Source organism: Pygocentrus nattereri, chromosome 2 (genome assembly GCF_015220715.1).
Source record: "Pygocentrus nattereri isolate fPygNat1 chromosome 2, fPygNat1.pri, whole genome shotgun sequence".
Taxonomy (NCBI): Eukaryota; Metazoa; Chordata; class Actinopteri; order Characiformes; family Serrasalmidae; genus Pygocentrus; species Pygocentrus nattereri.
The window spans coordinates 34,911,599-34,935,677 of NC_051212.1; the positions used below are offsets into that span (position 1 = coordinate 34,911,599).

General features: G+C 38.9%; 1 protein-coding gene across 1 annotated transcript; it reads left to right on the forward strand.

Annotated features, from left to right (window-relative positions):
* The first annotated feature begins 1,596 nt into the window (after positions 1–1,596).
* LOC108444454 (collectin-12) lies at positions 1,597–23,206 on the forward strand. The gene is made up of 9 exons (XM_017725644.1): positions 1,597–1,897; positions 3,286–3,336; positions 11,768–11,890; positions 15,455–15,541; positions 15,741–16,784; positions 17,459–17,950; positions 20,458–20,603; positions 21,338–21,447; positions 22,280–23,206. Exons 1-9 carry the CDS (start codon positions 1,891–1,893, stop codon positions 22,425–22,427), a joined length of 2,208 nt encoding a protein of 735 aa, XP_017581133.1. The 5' UTR covers positions 1,597–1,890; the 3' UTR covers positions 22,428–23,206.
* Positions 23,207–24,079: the final 873 nt, after the last annotated feature.

Below are 24,079 nucleotides of genomic sequence, written 5' to 3' on the forward strand. Positions count from 1 at the left end.
AGTCGATAACAATTGAAACAGGAAACTTACCCATAAACATAGCATTATTTATTTGTTGAGTTATTTGTTTGTTTATTCATTTGTACAGAATCAATGGCTCCTTGTAAATCCTTGTAAAACAGTAGACTGTCCCAAGTGTTTAATCCATCTTGAGCTTTGTGGTCTGAGCACCCCCGAGGCCCCTGGCATCTGGAGGACCCTGTGCCCTGACCTCACTGCCTTGATCTGTAATCTGTCCCTGATTCTGAATGTTTATGTATTATCCTTCCTGAATGTATTAGTTGAGGCTTTGATGGTGTAACTGTCTTATGAGTGGCCACAATCAACAGGTTACACATCACAGTGTTTTAGAAATCTGAATCAAGAGCAAACAAAACATGCAGCATGGCATTTTTGCCTCTTCTGTGTTTTCAATATACCTTTTCATTATAAAGGAATAGAAGACAAGAGACTGATCATAGATCTCTGAACATATATTGGAGTCCAAAAGTCTAGAAAATTCTGCTATTTTGGATTCTTTTTTAATCTGATACAACATTTTTCATTGTAAATTATATTGGTTGCATAACAAAGTCAAACGTGGAATTTTTTATACATTTACATGGATTTTAGAATTTCTTTTTGCTTTAATGACAACATTCACTCGAACTGGCATAAACTCCACAAGTTTGTGCAGAAGCCTCTGATCAGCAGAGCAAATCCCCCTGAGAGTCATCTGAACAGGACACTTTAAAAATGTAACCTTAACAAAGGCCTTAACACAGTTAATGTCTCAAATTAGCTTAAACTCGATTAGAGACCAAGAAAAAGTTTCAAATCTTTTCTTCGTTTTCATTTTTTCAAAATAATAAAAATAAAATAATAAAATAAAATAATAAAAACAACAAATGTAAAAATCTGCTGTTTATTTGAAGGTTCAAGTACAAATAATCAACGTTTTTCCACGTGGTCTCAAACTTTTGGACCCACAGAATATGAAAGGAAAAAAAAAACTTACCAGCTTGAAAAGGATGGTTCCTTAAGAGTTCTATAATAAAGGGAATGGTTCCATTTAGAACCATGACTTCTATAAAGAACTATTCCATGTTTAAGTGGTTCTCAAAAAAGAACCATAAAGGGTTTTGCTATTATTATGCAGTCAAGCTTGTAACTATAGAAGAGCACTTTTTGGTGCCATATAGAACCACTTTCAACAAAGTTCTACAGAGATCCATATACAGCACATGCTCCATTGATCTGAAGAACCATTTCACAAGGAAATGGCTCCAATTAGAACCATGACTTCTATATAGAACTACTCCATGTTTAAGTGATTCTCAAAAAAGAACCATAAAGGGTTTTGCTATTATTATGCAGTCAAGCTTCTAACAGTGGAAGAACCCATTTTGGTGCCATATAGAACCATTTTCAACAAGGTTCTACAGAGAACCATATACAGCACATTCTCCATTTCACCATGTAAAGAACCATTAAAGCATGAAATGTTTCTGTATAGAACTCAAGTAGCCAATACTAGCAAAGGGGCGGGCCTTGACGGAATATGGGTGGAGAACGGCAAGGGGGCGTTCCCGTCACAAAACGGGTGGAGTTGAAAAAAGTCGCGCGGATTTATGTCGCGCGACAAGCGGAGCAGCAGGAGCAGGAGCAGCGGTGGTGGAGGAGGCGGCTGTTTTCGCGAGGTTTCTAGTTACAGTTCCTGTAGCGACTCTTGACTTTTGTGAGGAGCAACTTACTGAAGTGTAAACTCGAACAGCCCGGAGGCCTGAAAGGCGCCGTAGTTGGTCGTGTGGACCGTTTCTCGGCTAGAAACAGGCCTGAGGACGGTATGGTGAGAGAAACAGCCGAGCTGCAGCTTTTCTCCTGAGACGGTGTGAGCTCTCCTCTACCGCGATGAAAGGTGGGCTAGTCTGCTCTAATAAAGTTCAGGGAAACACGTTTAGGCGTGTTTTCTGTGTGTGTGCGTCTTGTGTAAGCGCGCGCGTGTGTGTGTGTTACATCTGGTGGAAATTAATTGTGCGTGATAGTGACACTGCGTTGTGAAATGATTTGGCCGTTAGACCGCGTGTGGACTGCAGGCACGCGAGAGCCACTGGAGTTGTAGGACTGAGATGCACCCAGAAGCGATACGAGTTTGACTGGTCAGATGTCGTTAATATGATGTATGTCGGGAACAGTCAAAAGTTTGGGCAAACCCCCACACTTAGAAACACATTTCTTCAAGGGTTCTTTAGTAAAGGCAGTAGTTCTGTTTAGAACCGTGAGTTGCATATGGATTGCATATCATTTGCATAGTGAAATGGTTCTTGAGATTGGTAGAGAACGTTTAAGTTGTATAGAGTGCTATGCAGAACCTTTTTGAAAATGGTTATATATAGCATCAGAAGGGTTCTGCTATTATTACCAGCTTGACATCGTAACAATAGAAGAGACTTTTATAGTGCTATTTAGAAATGTATACAACACATGTATGCAACTCTCAGTCTCAAGGACCATTTCACCATGCAAAGAAGCATTTAAGCATGAAATGGTTCTATATACAACCCATGGTTCTAAACAGAACTACTGTGTTTACTAAAGAAGCCTCGAAGAACCATGTTTTTAAGTGTGTGGTAATACACTTGTCATTTTTTTACCATTTTCCATGTTTTGGAATAATAGTGAATACACAAACACTATGAAATGAACTGTAAAATAACAACACGTAGAATCATGCAGGTTGTGCGGTGAGAAAAAAAGTGTTAAAACACATCTAAATTTCCTCTATTTTAGTGTCTTTTAGAAATCAGCCCCTCTGAGCTGCTTTTCCAGCAGCACTGAAGAAGATACATAAATGCTGAGACTTTCCAAATCTCCAATTTGATCCCACTTTCACGAGTATTCTTTGGTATGTGTTGTTAAGAGTGGGTAAAAGAAAATGCAGTGCTACATTATTATTAATATCACTATTATTAGGTAAATAAACATGTGTTCTTTGATAAAATGCATTTTATGTCAACTGTTTCGCTTGTCTAACCCGTTATGAATTGGCTTGCAGCATTTTGGAACTGGAAACGTTTTGAATTACAGTTTTAAAAATTGTTTGGAAATAATGTCATTCCTTGACATCAACTTCACCATTTTTATTTGTGTTTAAAACAAACTTCATTTGCATTTACAGATAAGCTTTCAGATCAGTCAAAAAGTTCTTTAAGGTCCTGGAAGATGTATATGTAGTTAGGTGTGTCCAGATTTTTGATTGGTAGTGTAGATCCTAATGATGCCCCCGCTTCTCTCTCTCTGTCTCAGACGAGTTTGCTGAGGAGGAAGACATCCAGTCGTTTGGATATAAGAGGTTTGGTAAGCACTCATTCCCTTTAAATACAGGTTTTATTGACCAAGATATAAACGAATGACTGGTTCTTCTACAGCTGTGCTTGAGAACTCTGAGAAAAAGAGTGTGCATCACCAAGTCACATCAGGCATCTCTGTAAATCTACTTTGGATGCATTTGAACCCTGTATAACACAAGACTTACAACACAGTACAAACAAGCATTACAGTGCATCTGTCTGTTAGGATTCTCAGTGTGTGGTTCAGTGTGTATGTTTTTTTTATCCTTTTTTGTATGTTCGGTCATTAGCCTACCTCTTAAAAATGACCATCTTTCATCATTATTCTGAGTGAACAAGACTTAAGAATTCATAGCTGGATTGTCATTTGAAAAAGTCTGAAATAGAAGTTTACATGAATGACAGAAAACCACATTGCTTGTTAGGATAATGTCTGGGTGTGTCATGGTTGAATCTGCTACTGCTTAAATCTGGTACTTTAAACAGTGATCTAACATTTTTATGTTGTTTCCGATCAGTGATGTGACTGGGATCTTGTAGGCTCCACACTGGTAGTAACAAATGAGAAACCATGTTTACAGTACTTTACAGAATGTAAAACTCTGAAACAGAAACAATGCCTTTATTAATGTGCTATATACATGGGAAAGTAAAAGCAGATCTCGTCTGGTCACACTGGGGATGCAGTTTACTGGAAGGTATAAATGAAATATATATACAAAGCATTATGACCACTCTCAGATGAAGGGAATAACACCGATCATTTACAGAGGCTCATGTCAAGGTCTAGACAGTAGGTTTCTTATAGTTAGAACGTCTGTTCACGTAGTTGAGGTGTTGGATGGGGAAGAAATGGGCAGACGTGAAGAGCTGAGAGACTTTGACAAGAGCCACATTGTGGTCAGACGACTGTATGGAAGCATCTCCGAAACAGCACGTACTGTGGGGTGCTCTCAGCTAGCAGTGGTGATTACATACTGATAGTCGTCTGGCGATAGGGTGTTGGGTACCCAAGCCTTATTGTTGCATGAGAGCAATAATAGCTGTCCAGTCTTGTCTGAACTATTGGAAGGGCTACTGTGGCACAAGTGTTAGAGATTTTTTAATGATGGTTAAGGGAGTGATGTGTCACATCCCCTCACACTGCATTGCACCCTGTTGTGCATATAGCTTTGTAGCCGCAGACCAGTCAGAGCTCCCATTTTAACCTCTGTCCGCCACCAAAAATGCTTAAAATGGACACATAAGCATCGGAACTTGACCTTGGACCAATAGAAGAAGGTCACTTCGTCGATGAGTCCTGTGTTGTTTTACTTGCACCCTGGCATACTGCGCACATTGTTCGGGAATGGTTTGAGGAGCATGACAAAGAGGACAACTGCTGCACAGTTTTAAGTAGAATGGGAATTTTGAATAAGAAACCAACTACACTCCTTAAAGCTTTTGTACCAGCAGGTCCAGGCCGTGAGACCATGGCCTTGTCTGATGCAGCTGACTGAGTCAGGTGGTACGAGATGCATGTTAGGCTAAGGCTAACCTCAAGCCTTGATCAAGGGTCAACTATGTTTTCATTTTCATTTGAATGACTCTGCGATAGATGGGTATAACAGTAATGATGAAACACTCATTTTACAATTATGTTTATGTATGTGTAATGTGGAGCGATGTAGTGGACGCATGTGCGGAGGTAAGTGACTTTTATTGAGGGCAAATCCAAAATCAGGGTCATAACAGTCCAGGGTCAATGAGCCAATACGTACAGAATGGGGTGCAGACATGACGAGAAACACAAACAACCAAACAGTTCTAACAAAGACCAACACATCAAACAAAGACCGATACAATGACCAGCAAACACAACATGCAAACACAGGGCTTAAGTAACAAAGGGAAAACGAGGGACAGGTGAAAAACAGGTGGAGACAATCATGGGCGGAGACACGAAACAAGGGGGCAGGACTAGAATAACCAAAACAAATACCCATGGGCTAAACCAAAACACGAACACATGGACAGGACTGGGAGGGGCCAATTGTGACAGTATGTAACTTGCATGAATAATGGCCAGCATATTACAAATACTCCTAGGCAATTTTGACACATGTGTCTGTAGATTTTATCCTTAAATTTGGTAAACAAAAGATATAAGAAGAGTCTTTCTAAAAGATCTTTTTCACATCATTTTGAACATTCACAACTAATGAATCGGTTAGCGCTCTCATTCTCACCCATGCCTGGTCAGCAAATTGTCCCCTTTACATTTTAGTACATACTGGTATGTAGACTTTCATGTGTATCTAGACACGCATTCAAAAATGTTTTTATTAGGGCAAAACGACATCAAGGTGAGGCTTGTGAAGATGAAGTAATTTACAGATGCCGCTGTGGGATGGGAGGTTTTATGAGGAGTATTAGCATCTTGGAGTGTGTCCTCACAACTGCTGAGGGTCAGCGCAGTCCAGGTGTGCTAAGTCATAAAAAACTGACATGTGCTCGGTAAAAAGGCACAACATGTACCCAGTGCACAAAGTAACCTACTCCAGTGTCGGCTGGCTGCCAACTCATTAGCTATAGCAGTGCTAATGTTAGTTTCTACAGGAGATAAATATTCAGTTGACATTTTTGTTGTTCTGTCAGATTTTTCACATGGAAAATGTCCTTGGAAAGTATTTTCAAAATCTTGACTCCATTATGCATTCAAACTCCTCTTGAAACATCTTGAAAGCCTAGGATTGCTAAAAAGATAAAGATCATCAAATACTGATCCATGTAGATAACATTGAAATGAAACATTCACATTTTTCCTGTTCTGCAATGTAGTTTTAAAGATAATGTGTAATGTGTGTGCCCTGTTGGGTATTACTTACTAGGGTCAAATACTTTCAGTAAGATCAAAGCTTGCAAATAGTGATTAGGCTGTCTTTGTTTTTGCTCTAAAGCTCACTGGGATTTTGTGCTCTCATTGTGAGTTTAATCCATTCTCTAAATTCAGCAAGTTAGCTTTGACAAAGGAAGACTTTATTAGCTAAAAAGACTTGCTAATTAGCTACCTAACTTTGCCACAAATCTTTACATTTTTGACGAGTAATGCTTCCATGCTGTGTAATCCAGATCCTACACCTCTCATCATGTGTCTTTGGATTAGGAAAAGGCTCACAGCATTCTCCAAACTTTTGAGATATCAGGTATCGATTCTCAGTAGCCCACACACAACGCTGAAGCATATTGTAAAGTTCTGCAAGCTTGTCAGAAGAGCCTGGGCCAAGTTAGAGTTGCCAAGCTGTGATTGACAATTGGACAGTCGCTGTTTAGTAAAAGACCACCGCCCCAGGTAGAATTCAGACAGAAGCTTGCCATTTCGAGGATAAAGATGGGTCATGTAACACACTGTTCATCTAGTTTTATCTTTTGTTGTAGACACAGTAACACCAAAATATTATTCTAGTTTAATTTTAGGAACTCCTCATTTAGATATTGAGGCTTTCAGGGGGTCCAAAGGTTTAATTAGTCTGTGATTTCTATATGACACCAAGCGGAGTAAAATCACTGTAACATACAACCTTGAGTGGCTTACTGCTTTTAAAACATGAAAGATACGCTTGCCTTCAATATGAAATAAATTGTGCAAAGGAAAATGCTGACTGATAAGATCTTACTTCATGAGTGAAGCATGTTTTCAGTCTAGGGCTGGACAGTATTACAATATGTATCATTATTGTGATAAATTATGTCACAGTACAGTTCACAATCAAATATAGAAAACTGACCAGCTGCCTGTTTCATCATAAAGAGTGCAAAATTAGACCCATTTACATGGATTTAGTGCAACACAATATGCCAAATATTGGATAGAAATCAGTGCAACAATGTCGTCTAAAAGCAAGACTAGTGAGATTAAAACATATCAAAACAGGCCAGGCTAAGACAAGATTTGCCTATGAATTCAAATAAACATCTCATAATATGCTACCCATTTTGTAATTTCTGTAATTATTTATATTTAATACTAGCCTCAAAATGTGCCATGCATGGGCTTATTTGTGAACACACCGTTTATGTTCAGTTGTAATCTTGATATATCATGAAAACTCTGACACAAGTTTTGGCATACATGCAGACTTTAACATTTAGAAGTCAAAAACAAAAACTTGCTGGAAAAAAAACATTCATACCAAGCAGCTCAAATTCACAAGTAATGAGTCACCTTGCTTGTTGTCCATAAAGCCTGCGTATTATATCCTTTTCATTTCAGATGTCCTGGTTTAGTCTTTTTTCAGTGTTCAGTAACTAATGGTTAATTGTATGTGTGTGTTGGAGTATGAGGGGCTCTAAACTGACGCTGGTTCATGATGCTGATTTTGGCTGTTGTACATTCTCTTGCTGTAAAGCATTATGGCCTGTCGGGTCAACCAAGGACAGAAAGAGAGAGTCCAAGGCTGATGAAGAAAACACAAGAGAAAGGTGAAGAAAGGATGAAGACAAAGAGGATGAAAGATAGAGATGTGGTTGTTTGTTCATTTAACCATTTTCTTTCTCTTCTCTGTCATCTCTCTATCGTAGAGAAATGTCTTTGATTGTCTCTTATTGACACAAAAACATGCAGGAATTTGGGTCTGGCTTGTATTTGAAACATCCTGAAAGGATGCCAGAGGTATGTGGCTACAGGTCCAATAACTGGAGTGGTCTTTAAATTAGCTGCTTTCAGGTTTACGTATGTGTTTGTGCTCTGGCCTGTAAAGCACATCTGCTGTGTCCCATTGTCACTGGCAGCTGGGAGATCGGTTTCGCAGTTTTCCCATTTTAGTCTCGGCCAATTCCACCCACAAGTTAAATCTGGGAGGCTGAAGGATAGCAAGTGCAACATTTTAGACTTTAGCTCATCACGCTTGGAGGAGAACATTAACTACCAGTTCAGTTACTGTAGCTAACAGACACTTACATTGGCTAGCATTGTGCTGAATGGTGGGGTGAAGGAGGTGTGTATGGTCTGTTTCTGCAGTAATTGTCTCATATGTTACTCCCAACTGTTTGCAGTTGATCTCTCATGATCTACAGATTATATACCAACGTGTTCAGACCGGAACTAAACCAAAGGCTGCAAGTAATGATGAACTTTTTAATTGATATAGAGTCAGTTTTCTGGATTGTTTAGTCTTGGACTATATTTTGCGAGACTAGTTTCAATCTTTATTCAGGAAACTGGCCCACAGAATCTTTACATTAAGAGGAGAGGTCCTTTTAACTTTTAGAAGGTTCTTTACTCAAACACCTCTACAAACCTGCTTCTATGTGCTGAAGGGTCCTTTAGGGTACCAAAATGGTTTTTCTATGGCATTGCTTTAGAAAACTCTTTTAGGCACCTTTATTTTTCAGATTGTGGGTTCCTGGGGATAGAGAGAATGCAGTTCTTAGTATTTGTAAAGTTTAACAGCTGTTTAGATAGACTTTGAACATGACCTCATGCAGATAATTGCATTGTCATTTTATTCTATGATCAATTCACACTCCTTCTTTCTACAACAGGGCTGTTTTTTTCATGTAATGTTCTGAAGTTCTAATTATGAAGATGCTGAACTTGGCTGGCCTATTTCTCTTGGTTTCATAACTGTTCATTGTAGTCTTTCCCTCCACTAAGCAAGAATAAAAGATGGGATGGGGTCGGACAAAGGGATTTCATAAGAATGAAAGAGAAATTGGGCTACATCTTTTTCTTTTTTTTTCCAAGAATGAGAGCAGAAGGTGAAATATTAATGAAATCCGCAAACCACATCTTGAGCCAACATCAACTTCAGGCTTCCGTACACTCACACGTACACATAGTCATGCTGACTGACAGGCCAGACCACCCACTTAGAACTGGCCAGTAGTCAGGCTATATTTCTTTCATCATGATGTTGATCATAGTTATAAAGCAGGTTCAGGGAAATCACACTGTGCTCTGTGATCACTGGTAAAAGTGCAATGTTCGTTACTGTGTTTGAGAAGAAAAGTTCTGCTTGAACAACAACCTCCAGACTGAAAAGCAAGGGTTTTAGCTTTGCAAATCTGCTACGCCATATGAGCTGGAAATTTTAAACATGCCTGTTATTGTCTTTGTCTTGTATGAATCATTATTGTTGGCTATAGTTGAGAAAAGGCCAGTAAAGTCAAGCACCCAATTAGTTTGAACTGTGTGCAGTTCAGCAAAGGCTTGCCAAATGTAAACTGTGTAAGACTACACTAACATGTGCTCCTAGAGTTAATGCCTGCAACTGTTGGCAATGCAAGTTAGATATTGTCCACATGAATCATCCTTCCTGTCTGGTCAGTGTGGCATTTGTAGCAATATACACAAACACATTTCTAGCATATTTTCTGTGTGGACAATTTAAGATGAAAGGGCCAAAATGAGTTGGAATAAAATCTTGTTATATTGATGCATATTAAAGTTATTTTTCTTACGGCTGTAAATGTAACATATATTGGAGGTTTTGTTAGTATCAACCACTTAACCTTTCTTATAGCCTGTGTTTTACTGATTTTGTGTGTGTTGAGAAGTTTTTAGTTGCCATGGGAGTGATAAAACAATGCCTGTGGTTTTAAGCTGGTGCACTGGCCTTCATTTTCAACCCAAGTGTTTTGTTTCACTTTTCCTTCTCACCACATTGCATACAAGTACCAGTTAGCCCAGATTTCTTTGAATTTAATTTTTTCATACAAAGCTCATTGGATGATCAAATTTGGTTAAACAAAGTCTAAAAACACTAATAATTAGTAAATGCGGTGAAGTGATTTAAATAAAGTATTGTAAACTGAAAAAATGTGTGTCAAAACAGTGTATTGAACTTTACAATTGTATTACCAGTGTGCCAGTTTGTCTATTCTAGCAACCTCTCATTTCATCTTTTGCCCCGTATGTCCAACGATTGGATTCTGCAGCCGGCTTAAGCCTAGTGCTGGACTACACTGTGTTTTGAATAAAGATTCTCCATTGAAAGAAAAATGTAGTACAGACCTAGGTTTAATTCTTTTCTGGGAATTCTGCTGTAAAGGTATTAATAGGCTGTTTATTCTTTGTAACAGCCTCTACTCTTCTAGGAAGACTTAACACTAGATGTTGGAACATTTCTGTGAGGATTTGATTGCTTTCAATCACAAGACTATGTGTGAAGTGAGGTAATGATGTTGGATGATTAGTTCTGGATCACAAATGCCACTCCAGCTCTTCTCAAAAGTACTGGATGATGTTTCATCACCGCAAAGTACACTGGTCCACTGCTCCACGGTCCCATGTTTGGGGGTTTTATACTCATCTAACAGATGCTTGGCATTAGATATTGTGGCTTTAGGGTCAAGTGTAAGTGCAGACCATCTCATTCTGTTGATACTGCTCTTTTGTAAGGATTGAACAGACTGTTCACTACAGTACATAGATGTGTATGTGGTGTAGTCATCGGTGTGTACTGAGCTGAATTCTGTTTAATTTTGTGGGATACTCTCTCATATACAAAGTTTACAATCTTGTGAGCTGAATTCAAACCCTTGTTTTGTTTTCTGACCAACATTCCTTTTGTGATTCAAACAGTAGAATTTATTTTATGTTGCAACTCCTTCTCATGGAATAAAGCAGAAAGCCTCTAATAAGCACCCTTCCATCCCTCGCCCACCTTTTAAAGTCAGTGTGTATCTGAAATAATAGTGCGTTTTTCTTTCATACTGTAACACATTTCAAGGTACAGCACGTTATCACAGAGGGTCTCTCAGCTATCTGAGCATTTCTTGGTGATAGGTGGGAGTGGTGGTGAAACGATATTATTGGTTAATTATTTTTCCCTGCCCCCTGGTGCATGGTGATGAAATCAAAACTTAGAGGGTGACAAAATTCATTATTTTGATTACAGAAAATAGGAATGCTGTCTTTTAAATATGATGAATCTTACACAAAGACCAGGCATATGACCTAACAAGATAATGAAGGTCCATTTTGATTTCAGGTTGACACATGTCATTTGAAGGGGATGTTTGTGTTAATTTATCTACTCTCTTAAAACAGATATGTTCAAAACAACACATTCTGTCTCTTACTAGACAAATCAGTGTGTTCAGTCACAAAGTGTGATGAAATATTTCAATACCCAGTTATGGATTAATGTATTTTGGATTAATTTGAACACAAAATGTGTTAAATTAGAAAACAATATAAAAAAGTGTTAAAATGGGCAACACATTTACATTTACAGCATTTAGCAGACGCTCTTATCCAGAGCAACTTACAAGAAGTGCTTTGTCAATCTAGAGAAAGTATCTTTGCTTTGCAATACGCTAACACAAGTTAGCGTATTGTTATTTAACACATAACTTTGCAGAGTGTACATTGCAGATACTAACCTGAAAATCCCTTAAATGTTCTGCCTGCATTTTTTCTAGTGTTTCTGTTCTCATTGTCTATCTGTCTGCAGGTATTCAAGAAGGAGCTCAGTGTACCAAGTGTAAGAGTGAGTGGGGTCTGAAGGCTGCTATTTGCCTGTTGTATGTTCTCTGTATCCTGCTTACCATCGCTGTAGCCATACTGGGTTACAAAGGTACACACACACACACACACACACACACACACACACACACACACACACACACACACACACACACACACACACATATTTTCTCTTTCTCATTTACCCATTTCTCATTTACCTATTGTGTCTGTAGTCAGGCTCTCAGCCTCACAACTACCTTATGTATTAGTAAAAGTTGATGTAAATTTCACCCAACAAATTAAAAATTATTTGACCAATGATATTGGTTAAAAAAGTGTTTGTTTATTTCACTTCCATTATACAACAGCTTCTGTTTAAATAAGCAGGGTTATCTTTCAAGTTCAGGTATGTTTTTAAGTGAACCCATGAGAGCAGTGTGGCAATTAGCACAACTACAGCGATGTAGTATTTTGTCCATGTTCTCAATGGAAAAGTATGGATGCAATTTTGATGTGAGAATTAAAAATAAAGAATGTGGTGGACAGATCATTTGAACCTGGGCTGGTGATTAATGATCTGTTTAACATAACACTTTAGAATATAGAACTTTCAGTAGCCCCTTATTTTATATTCCAGTCATCAGCTTTTTAGTTTTCGGTCAAATTCTTGAACATACTGTCGTTATTAGCCAAAACTAGATTGTTATGTATGGTATGTTTAATATGGTTTTGGGCTGTATAATACACATTCAGGCTCATGCATGACTCCCCATATCAGTACTATGTTCCACAACACCTTTAATATCTCAGCCAAACAGACTTCAGAAATGAAACTATCAGTTTTTTAATTGATTCTTTGATTTGAACATTTTGCTCAGAGTGCTTCTTTTTAGACTTGCTGGTAAACGATCAATCGTCGATTGATGACAGTCAGTTATCAACCTAAATTTGCATCCCTAATAGTAATAATTAAACAATTATGTAGTCCTTACTGAATAATAAGTCTTAAAATTAATATCTGAATTGTAAGCCTAGGATTCAAGGAGTTAAATCTTGTGTACGTCTAAACTTTGGTACAGTTTCATCAGTGACCTCAGGTGGTTTGGCTGTGTGTGTGTGTGTGTGTGTGTGTGTGTGTGTGTGTGTGTGTGTGTGTGTGTTCTTGCTTCATTGGTATGTTTATATTAATTGGATATCAAGTGCATGTTCCATTTGTTTGAGTGTGAATGAGGTCGTGTGTGTGGTTTTCGCTCAGAGTTTGTGTGGGGTCCAATTCCTGCCAAGAATGAGTACTCACTGCTGTTTGATCACCATGGATACTGCTGTTGGTTTATTTGTATTGTAGTGGCTGTAACTGCAGCTGTGTGTGTGTGTGTGTGTGTGTGTGTGTGGGTGGGTGCATGCATGCGCCCACATACATGCACTTTACAATTACGTCCCAGAGTGATTCTGCAAGAACATGGCACATTAGTAATCTGAGCAGTCATTGAGCTTCTCTTCTCTTCTCTTTTCTTCTCTTTATGTTGGGAAATTTAGTTCTCTTCTTTTCTCTTAGATGAGAAATTGTCTTCTTTCCTCTATGTTAGAAAATTCCCTTGTCTCTTCTGTTTCTCTGTTTTCATCTTTATGTTTGGAAATTCACTTCTTTTCTGTTGTTATCTTTTCTTTATATTGCAGATTTTCTACTGTTGTTCTCTTGTCTTCTTCATTTTGGAAAATTCTTTAGTAATCTGTTCTGTGTGTTGTGGAAGGTTCTCATAGTTTCTAGACATTTCCATATGCTTCAGTGATTATATAGTATTCTTTATTGATTCTTTGAGTGTTTGTGAGTGATTGAGAGTGATTATACTTGAATCAGTGATCACAGCCACTCTTCAGGACTGATCCAACTCACCTCTTTCTGTCTCTGGACTTTGTCAACATTCACTTCTCTAGGCAGTTTTAATCTTAAGTCAGGAGTACGTAAACAGTGTCACAAGGCTGATGTGGGCTGTCTTTAACAAAACTGCTCTCCTACAGTTTCCTACTCTCTATTGAATTTGAGAAAACTAACAACAAACAAAAAAACTAATCTAGGAAGCATGACAGAATTAGCAAGATTGTCTTTTCATCCATTAATTAAGTCAATCTTCCACATCACCATTGTGTGTGTGTGTGTGTATATATATATATATATATATTGCCGCTGGGTGTGGCCACGGGATCAGGAACTCGGGCTGGGGACAGCTGCTCCAACCTGGAGGAACAAACAGAAAAGGGACCCACTCGGCCGTTCCCAAGGCTCACTCGAGCTATAGGCAGCTCGCAGTGGCGCTTGCGAATGAGCCGAGTACCATATCACCGGCCATATTCCGAATGGCCACAATTGGACTACACTTTTCAGATTGAGGTGTTTACATGGACGTATTCTATTCCAATTGAGCTATTAGTCAGATTATTAACAGCTTATTAGGCTGCATGTAAACATGGCTACTGAGAGATCACGTTAAAAAGAAATATCAAAGAGAGGTAGATTTTTAGTTTAGCACTAAGATAAAGAGATAGCCAATGCATTTCTTTCAAAACAGGAGTGATATGATCTCTTGTTTGTTTTTGATAGAATCCATGCATTTGAATTGTAGAGGATGTATTGTCTTCTCAGGGAGCATTACAGTAAACAATTCTGCTTGTATAAAATGCATTAACAAGTTTTACTGCATCACTTTGATATAGAAAAGGCTGAACTTTATCAATAAATGATAATAAGCTACTTTTGTGACGGTGTTTACATGCGGATTTAAGCAAAGCTCAGACTCTAAGATGACACCCAGGTTGTGTACTTCAGGTTTGATATGCGAAGCTAAAGAACCAAGAGAAATATCTGACACACAGCTGGTAAGACTGTCTACGAAGTTTTGACCATCAGGAGGAATCAAAATCTATAATTGTATGCCATCAGCATAGCTTTGAAAATGTATGTTTCCTTAAGACATCACCTAGACGTATCTTCTACAAAGAGAAGAGCAATGGCCCTAAAAGTGAACTGTATGGTATGCCAACAAATATAAAATCTCGTTGATGAATAACTTCCTGGTAAAAGGACTTTTCTATGCATTAAATATGAGTTAACCATAGCTGTACCTGAGAGGCTTACCCAATGTTCAGGGCGGTATATCAGAAACTTAGATTTCCTGAGTGGTTCTTAACCCATGTTTATTACATTTTTTTTTCATTCAATATTTAATATACCGTTCTATTTCAGAATCATAGTAAAATACTCAAATGAGTAATTTTGGGACTTCTGAGTCCTTTGGAGGTATTGTCCAGAAAAATCCTCATTCTGTAATTCAGTAATTCTGATTTGTTAGACTCTCTAAAATGTTCCAGAAGATATGTAAGGGCCTGTTGTCTGCAGGGGTGTGAAAACAACACCTATACTCTACTGAGCAAAGAAAGAACAGCAAAACAGAGAGAATAATCTGTGACTCGTGGCTTTGGTATTTGAGTTTACTGGAAAATCTCTAATAAAAAAAAAAAAAAAGTTGAGAGCCAAACATATGAGAAAACTTATCTCCCCTAGGAGTATTAAAAATGTGCACTGTAACAAAGACCATAAATTACATAACTAGAAACTAGAGCAAAAAAAACGACCCATTGCCATCTGAAATACATTTTATCATGATGTTTTCTCTAGTGGTCCAGAGAGTGGATAATGCCACTGAAGGAATGCAGAGATATGGGGGGCAAATCATTGCCATGGAGCTGGACGTAAAAAAGCTAGGTAAGTTCTGTTGTTATACCAGTTGGAGCAACAGATTTGACCAAATACCTCCATCAGTTTATCTGTCACTTCCATCTTTCTATTTTTTTGTCCACAGATCTGCTTTCCCTCCTATCTCCGTTATGTTAGACTACATTTATCCCTCTTAGGTTTTCCTTTCTCTTCTTACCTTCTCTCTGTTGTTCATGCCCCATTTCAGATGATGACTCTGGTGTGAAGTTGAAGAACACTTCCAGTGAGCTGCAGATTTTTCGCTCTGGACTCTCAGCTTTGCGCCAGAAACTAGCCGCAGTCTCCGACCGTGTCAGCAGTAACGCTGTAGCCTTACAAAAGCTGCAGTCTTCATCAAAGGATACACGCTCTTTGCAGGATTATCTGCGGTCACAGCAAGACACCCATGCCAGCACTCTGTGCTATGCTAATGCTACACTTATCTCAGCCTCTGCTAGCATGCTTGCACTGCAGCAGGACACTGTGCGGCTTCAGCAAAACCTGCAGGTGCACATTAGTGCTCAGCGCTCACTGCAGTTTGCTGCTGATGGCCTCAACCTTACCCAAAGGCGGCAGGACACAGTCACAGCAGCACTGCAGCGTAGAGTGGAAGCAGCAGCTGAGGCCATGCAAGGCATGCGTAGCGACACATTAGCCCTACAGCGGGATACACAGCTGATCAGCAGTAATGAGGACTGGCTGAGGGAGAAAATCCACAGCCTTGAAGGGGCTGAACATAACACTTCTACACAAGCTTTCTCCACAACGCAGACCCTGGAGGAGCTGAGCTCTCAGCTAACTAACATCTCCAGTCGAATACTTAACATGAGTGCACTGAGTGATATTAATTCAGAAAACCTTCAGGAGCTGCTGGACCAGCAACGAGAATATGGCAGCCGTACAAGTACTCGCTTCGACCAGACCGAGGAACGGCTAGATGCAACAGAAGAAAGGGTAGACATGGTGACGGGGAATGTGAGCTACGCCACGCGAATGCTAGGAGGAGTTAATGGAGAGCTTGGTGCTCTACGCAGCTGTTCAGACACAGTGGGACGACATTCAGATATTCTGCTTTATCTAAACAGGAGTTTGGTGGAAGCACAGGCAGACGGGAACACTCTAAGGTCCCAGCAGGATGACCTCTCAGCTAGGCTGGACAAGGAGGTCAGCAGTCTGTTCATTATCATGGAAGAGATGAAGCTTGTGGACAGCAAGCACTCACAACTCATCACCAATTTTACAATACTGCAGGGTATGAGATTACACATGGTTTCATACATTGACAGCTTTCTAGCAGTTGGGACCTAGCACAGGTACTATATGTTGGGGCCAAAAAGCTTGCATATACTCTCTGAGACTCACCGAATGCACACTAGGGTCGAGTTTACCTGAGAAATAATTTAATACATTTAAAATACTTATATTTATGAGATAATTAATCAGAATTCTTTTGTCAATGGCATCATATGCTTTTTCATAATTAAGCTTCCACTATTCATACATACAAACTGGCGTGTCACAGTGCATCTCAACATTGTGATATTGTAATGCAAAACTGTGACTGTGTACATCATAGAGATGTGACAATGAGTCATAGAAATTAACAAAATAGATATAATGCAATTGCTTTTAACGCCAAAATTTGCAAATGCTCATCACCAAACAAGTCACTCTAGCAGTCCTCCTTCCTCCTAGCTCTAATTTTGTTAATAAGTTGTGAAACAACATAAGTATAGTCATTCTTCATCAAAATTTTGTTTTAAATATTATCTGAATGCAAACTCATAAACCCATAATCCCCAATATCCTTATACCCTTATTTGTTAATATGTTTATAATCAAGTAATGCATCAATCCTGGAAGTTATTTTGGAAATCATTAAAATAAATTAATGTCAAGGCAAGTTTCCTTTTTTGTATTCTTCAGGCCCTCCTGGTCCAAGAGGCCCCCGTGGTGAAAAAGGCCCAATTGGTGCAGTTGGTCCTACTGGCCAGAAGGGGGAGCGAGGCAATAGAGGAGAAGCAGGAGTAGCTGGTTCTCAGGGAGAAAAAGGAAGCCCTGGCCCTCCTGGTCTTCCTGGACTCACAGGCAACCAAGGGTCACATGGAAGCCCTGGACCAAAAGGCCCACGGGGGTCAGGAGGCCGTGCAGGATCCCAAGGTCCCAAAGGGGACCCAGGCACTCCCGGACTGCCAGGTAGAGATGGACCTCTGGGTCCTCAGGGTGCTCAGGGGCCAACAGGCATTCGTGGGCCAATTGGCCCTGCAGGAGACCCAGGACCTGCAGGACCAACAGGGACTATGGGACCTCCAGGACCTCCAGGGTTACCAGGTCCACCAGGCAGAGCAGTAGAAGTGCCGACTGTACCTGTTGCACTGCAAGGAGAGGCACCAGCTGTTCCTCAGGGACCTTTTACAGGTAAGATCTACAAGTATGGGCAAACAGTATGTGACCTGCAGAGGTATAAGAGTATGGGACGGCAGTCTCAAGCCTCAGTGATTTGAAATGTGCTAACACCATACACATACAATGCTGTGAAGGCTTTTATCTGACCTAGATATGGTCAGACACATGGTGTTAACATGTATCTTGCGTGATACCATCGTAAAGTGGATGGTACTAAGTACAAGTATGAATGGGGTACAGTGCGTGTTGGAGACACATTGTGGTCCGATCACCCAAACCACCTTCAGAGAAAGTCATGGACGCCTATGACCACATAACATTTGTAATGTGCATGCTAGAGCGTCTCGATGCCTCTTTGAGGACTGCCTTAATCAGCTGCATGATCCCAGCAGAGATGAAATCAGCTGCGTAGTTTATTTTTTTTGCTCTTTTCCTGTTGATTTGTAAGTTTCATTAGCAATCCATGCAGTCTAACCCAGTGCAACATTCACTCTTACATTTATATAAACAAGGACTCACATGGAAATCAGATAGACGTCTTCCTCAAGTGGTTCGTGGAGATACATTTGAGACACATGAAAATGTCAGGTATAAACAGCTATAAGTTCACTTATGATCAGATCACTTGACCAAGTGTAAAGTGTGGCTTAATGCTAGTTATTAATCACCAAAATCTTATTTATTAAAGCCCACTAGGTATTGACCTGGTAATGAAAGCTCTAGATTCAGTTGTCCTTCTTCTGACCACTGCTGCTATGCCCTAGAACAAAGCAATTGACCTCAAGCTCAAAGCAATTGACCTCAATTGACAACAGTTGCCCTGTCTTCTCTATGAGTATAAAAGTCCTTATTAAAAAGGACAGACTGCTTATTGGCCCTGTTATGGACGATTTATGGTTACAAAAAGACAGTCATTCATTTTGTTGTGCACACTTACAGCATATGTTCCACCTTAAAATAGAACAGAGTAGGAAAGGTTGACTTCAGAGGATGACAAATTTAAACTTATTATGCACTTACTTTGCACTGCAGCCAGTTGCTTTGTTTTTGGAACATTTGATGACATGAATTCAAAGTAGTGACTATATTTCACAGATTCGGATGCTTGACAGCTTACTTGGAAAATGACACTTGCATAGAGGTATCATGTCCATTATGCTGAATAAATAAATCGAAGACAGCATCTGTCACTGTCTGTCAATATGTATGAGCAGCTATCCGCACCTCCAAAAAGATCCACAACGAGATGTCTTTAAAGAATCTAAAAATGGAAGAAATCATAGAAAGCATAGAAACTATACATTTGCAAAAACAGTTATAATTAGGGTGGAAGAAAAAAATTTATACAGTATAATATTGCAATATTTTGGGATTTAAAGAAGTATCAGTACTGAGTGGCACAAATATTATACTATATTTTATTATTCAATTATTCAGTTTTAAACGTGTATTAAGCCCACTGTTAAGACTAATGGATTGCCAACATGCATTTCTGTTGTAATCCATGCTGTTTCTTTATGTTGAGACTAAGGTTCTCATGCTTCTAAACAAAAGAAACCTCTACCACCTTTAAGGCAGTGATAGAAGCTTTATGGGTTAGGGCTTCTTTTGCTTAGGCAGCTGTGCAAGCTCTGAGCATCGTACAGCGTCTGCTGGAAAGCTGAAGCTGAACAGAACAGTTGAGACTATTCGTAGTAGAGTGACTTGAAAAAAACTGAAGATCAGAGTCTCCCAGTGGAGGTTCAAATGAAGTCCAGAACAAAATGTGTTGTTCATGAGGGTTGAAATAGGCAGTGGTTCAGTGATCCTCAGTCACATTACACTTGACGTAGCCCTGTGTGCAGGAGTGGGCCAAAATTCCTCCGAGTTGATGTAAGATGTTGATGGACATTTACACAAAAAGCTTGCATCAAGAGGGATTGCTGAAATGCTCCCTGAAATTTCTGCTGCTTTGTGCAACCTCGTTTCCAGAAAAGTTGGGATGCTGTGCAAAATGTAAATAAAAGCAAAATGCAATGATGTGCAAATCGCTTAAAACTTATATTTAATTGAAAAAATACAAAGATAACATGTTCAGTGTTTAACTGAGAAATTGTGTTGTTTTTTGAGAAATATTTGCAGATTTTGAATTTGATTTTATTGTTTTAGCTGCCCAACAGTTCGAGGCCTCCTTTGTCATGTTTTTTGTTTCATGATGTGCCAAATTTTTCCATAGGCCACAGTTTAGCGCCCGGACGCTTTTATTATGGGGCCATGTGGCTGTAATCAGTTGGAATTGATAGTCTGTGATGTCTAGCTATCAGCCTGTTAGCCGTTGCTGAGCCACTGTTATTTCCTGGATTTGAGCAGAGCAACAGATGAGAAAAGAAACCGTAACCGGTCTCACAAGTCTGCAGCCGAACAGAACAACATAGCACCACCATAGAATTTGGCTCCACAATGGAAAAGAGGCCGTAGTCTGTACCTTGATCAAAGTACACTGTATTCATATTATACTAATGTCTGTATGTGCTGTATAGGTCCATTTGGCTGTCCTACTGACTGGTTCAAATTCAGAAACAGCTGCTACTACTTTTCCACCAAGCTGCTCAGTTTTGATGATGCTCAGACGAAATGCAGTACTATGTCCTCCTCCATGGTCATCATCAATGATAGTGAAGAACAGGTGAGAGGAGCCCCACTGCACCTTGTATTTTTATTTCTATAATTTTCTGTAACCTTTTGGAATGTAATTATCTTACTGTGCGTACAGTACCAGTCAAATGTTTGGACACATCTGACTGAACACTATCTTTCATAATCGTAAACATATTTTCATTTAAGGTCATAGGCCTAAAGGCTTGAATGCATTTTGTTGTATTTTATTGGCTTTCCCATTACCAACAAATCATGATGCATTTTTATATGACTATTTTCCAACCTGTCTTTATCCTTGGGATTAAATAGGCCATGACTGTTACTATGCCTTTATGACTGGTGTACATCTGTTCTGAATGGCTGTCCTGTATTCCGCCTCATTAAGGACCCAGTCTGGGCTAAAACATCTCTTAACTATAATACAAAGTGCCTTAGGTTGAATAGGAGGATATATGTAAATGGATTACAAATTCATTGTTTTTCATGACATCACAAAAACAGTTCATATTGGCCATCAGTGTGTATATGTATATATGGCCATGTGAACTGGGGAGAGAACAGTAGGTTTGGAAACTTTAGCAGATCAAAGTCTTCTATTTAAAAAGGTGAGAGAAATTCAGTTTCCAGGAGAGAATGCTTTGAAACTTTAAACAAGTTCATGTTCTCTGTGGAGAGTGTGTGGAAGAGTTGTGTATGTAAATACATCTGTGTTTGTGGATTCTACTGTATGTTACAGCTTGGTCATTTATGTGTTATCCTCAGGGCTGGCTACACCTTCAGACAGTGGGTAAAGGCTTTTTCTGGCTAGGTTTGACGGACAGACAGGAAGAGAATGTTTGGCGCTGGGTGGATGGCTCACCGACGACTTTCACGTAAGTATAGCTTTGAATGTACATACATAAATAGAGGAGCAATCCTGCTGTTTTGTGATGTAGTGTTAAGAGTCGCAAAATAACCCTGGATTTGCTTTCTACAATTGCTACATGTTCATTTTTTTTTTGAAAGGTTACAATTGGGGTTAAATTCTGGGTTAGGATTGTTCTTATTATATATATTGGTGCTGTGCAAAAGTCAGAGACCACCCATCATTTATTTAATTGAAGTCCATATTATTCATTTTTCAGTTAACATTTCTAAACAGATTAGATAGATAAAAATAAGTTTAAAAAACAGGAATTTTGAATATTGGAGAAAAAAAAAATACAGAGAAGGTACAGAGAAGTTGGGACTACTAACAACTGTGCAAAACCAGGTAGATCATCGAAACTGTCTGTCAGATAAACAGTACTTAGTTTCATCTTTGAGAGAGAGGAGAAAATCAAGAAGCAGAAAATGTTACCAACTTCTAAGACCGAACTTTGGAGATATCCCTATAGATTTCTGTAACAAACTGAAAGCAAATCTCCCAAAAAGAATGGAAGCTTTAATAAAGGCAAATTATGGACACACTGAACATTTGATTTTGAAAACAGTATACACATATTAATTTTAATAGTAATATCAGTATTTCATATATTTAGTTCATTGAGTTTTTGTGTCATTTTCTGTCAAATACATGTTACTGAAACACCTTTTTGTACTAAAAGTCTGCTTTGCACAGTACTATGTATAATAATGCTTATTGGACATGGATTAATTTATGGTTTCCTGGTACAGTGTTTGTTGTTTGTGTGCATACATGTGAGTATGTGTGTGTGTGTGCAGGAAGTGGAGGCCTGGTCAGCCTGATAACTGGAACCATGGGCATGAAGATGGAGAAGACTGTGCAGGTCTGGTTCATGGTGGCCTTTGGAACGACTTCTACTGTGATGACAAAATCAGCTCCATCTGTGAGAGAGCAGTAGACAGTTGAAATCTGTCACATGCATCCAGTGCAAATGTAAGGTAGGCCTATGTCCCAGTGAACGGATGGATGTGGTCAAAAGGCCTCAGAGCGTCAGAGATGAATGACTGACAGGAGTATTAGCTTGGAAATGTGCAACTGATGCAGGTACAGCAAGAAAGAGGAGACAGCGCTGGTTCTCTGCAGGAGAGGAAGACACTGCAGCCTTTGGGTTGAAGAGATTTTGCCCATTTTCACTGTAACCTGCTATATTATATCACTGTGTTCAACATGCAGTGGTAGAGACCAGTCAGGAGGAGCCACAAATGTTTAGCCATCGTTTTAAGTATGTATTTTTATATCGGTGTGTATAATGACCAAAGGCAGTGAATTAGTCCAATGTAAGCTGTTCATAGAGAAACACTATTCAGCAAAATGAAGCTATGCTGTGGTAAGCTGAGCTATTTCATAACTAAATATGCTAATAACCTGGAACTGGTCTGAGAACTGTGCAACAAAATCAAAAGAAAAAAAATAGTTATAATGTACACAAACAAGAAAAAGGCTGGTGTAAAAAAGCACATGAATGTGCATTTCAGTATTTTGGTACTCAAGGGATTTTATAGTATTACATGTATATGATTTTAGATACTGTTTATTCAAAATTTTTCTTGTAAATTTTTAATCAGAACCAGTTCTTTCTTTCTATAGGCCCTTTCTTGCCATTGTTTCAGACACATTCACATGCTCCTTTTTATTCTTCAAGTAACACAACATATGTTGGAATAAACATTGATTTTGTGTCTATAGTGAATGAGTAAATGTTTTTTTCTTATAAATATAATAGCAGTTCAGTAATGCTACACCATAAATGCATTTGATCAGTTGTTTATTGTTTATTATTATTTATTCTTGTCTACTACCATGATGTTCATTTAATACACTTATAAACTTGCAGTGCACTTAATGAAATGAACACATCCATTTTCTTAAGTATTCACATTTTTATCAAGGCATTTCACTTCATGTTTTGTGTTCTTTGCCCATGACCTTGTCCCTTTTCTCCTCAGCTGCACAGAAGAGTTTAATGATGTGACATTAGCACCTTAGAGAGAGGAATTGCTCAGAACAAAGTTGTTTTAAAGTAGAAGTTCTTAAAAAACAAAAAGGGCCACTCCATATCAAATCTTTTGAAGAAGTTTCCAGATCAGATCATCACACATCCTGGAGCCACTACACTCAGAAACTACTAATTGACATGGAAAGCAAAGGAAAATGTGAGGAAACAAATCAACAATCCACAAATTCTTAGAAATATTAACAGTGTTTTGGTTGGAACTTCCCAGAATGTTATGTCCATTAGCACTTATTTTTCTATTGTTTTTGTGCTATAACATGTTCACACTATGGATCTTAGGTGACGGTTGTAGTTCTTGTCTCTTATAAAGGTGACTTGTGTTCAGATTTAACTGTTTTTTTGGCTTAAATTGCTATAATAAAGGTGAACAGGCTGTCAGCTTAGGAGTTACTAAAGAGTTTCCCGCATAACTTCACAAGACCTTAGGCAGATATTATTGCCCAATCGATAGATCAGTTGGGTGCTACTTCTGATGCAGTGGTTCCAACATGTTCGATAGATGACTTCAAGAAAAAGTAATTTAACATGGAATCACCCAAAATGC

What these genes read in the sequence shown, in the direction of transcription:
- LOC108444454 (XM_017725644.1), top strand. An exon ending in GTTTGGATATAAGAGGTTTG is followed by an intron (nt 3,337 to 11,767) that starts GTAAGCACTCAT and finishes ATCTGTCTGCAG; the next exon opens with GTATTCAAGAAGGAGCTCAG. An exon ending in TCAATGATAGTGAAGAACAG is followed by an intron (nt 20,604 to 21,337) that starts GTGAGAGGAGCC and finishes TGTTATCCTCAG; the next exon opens with GGCTGGCTACACCTTCAGAC.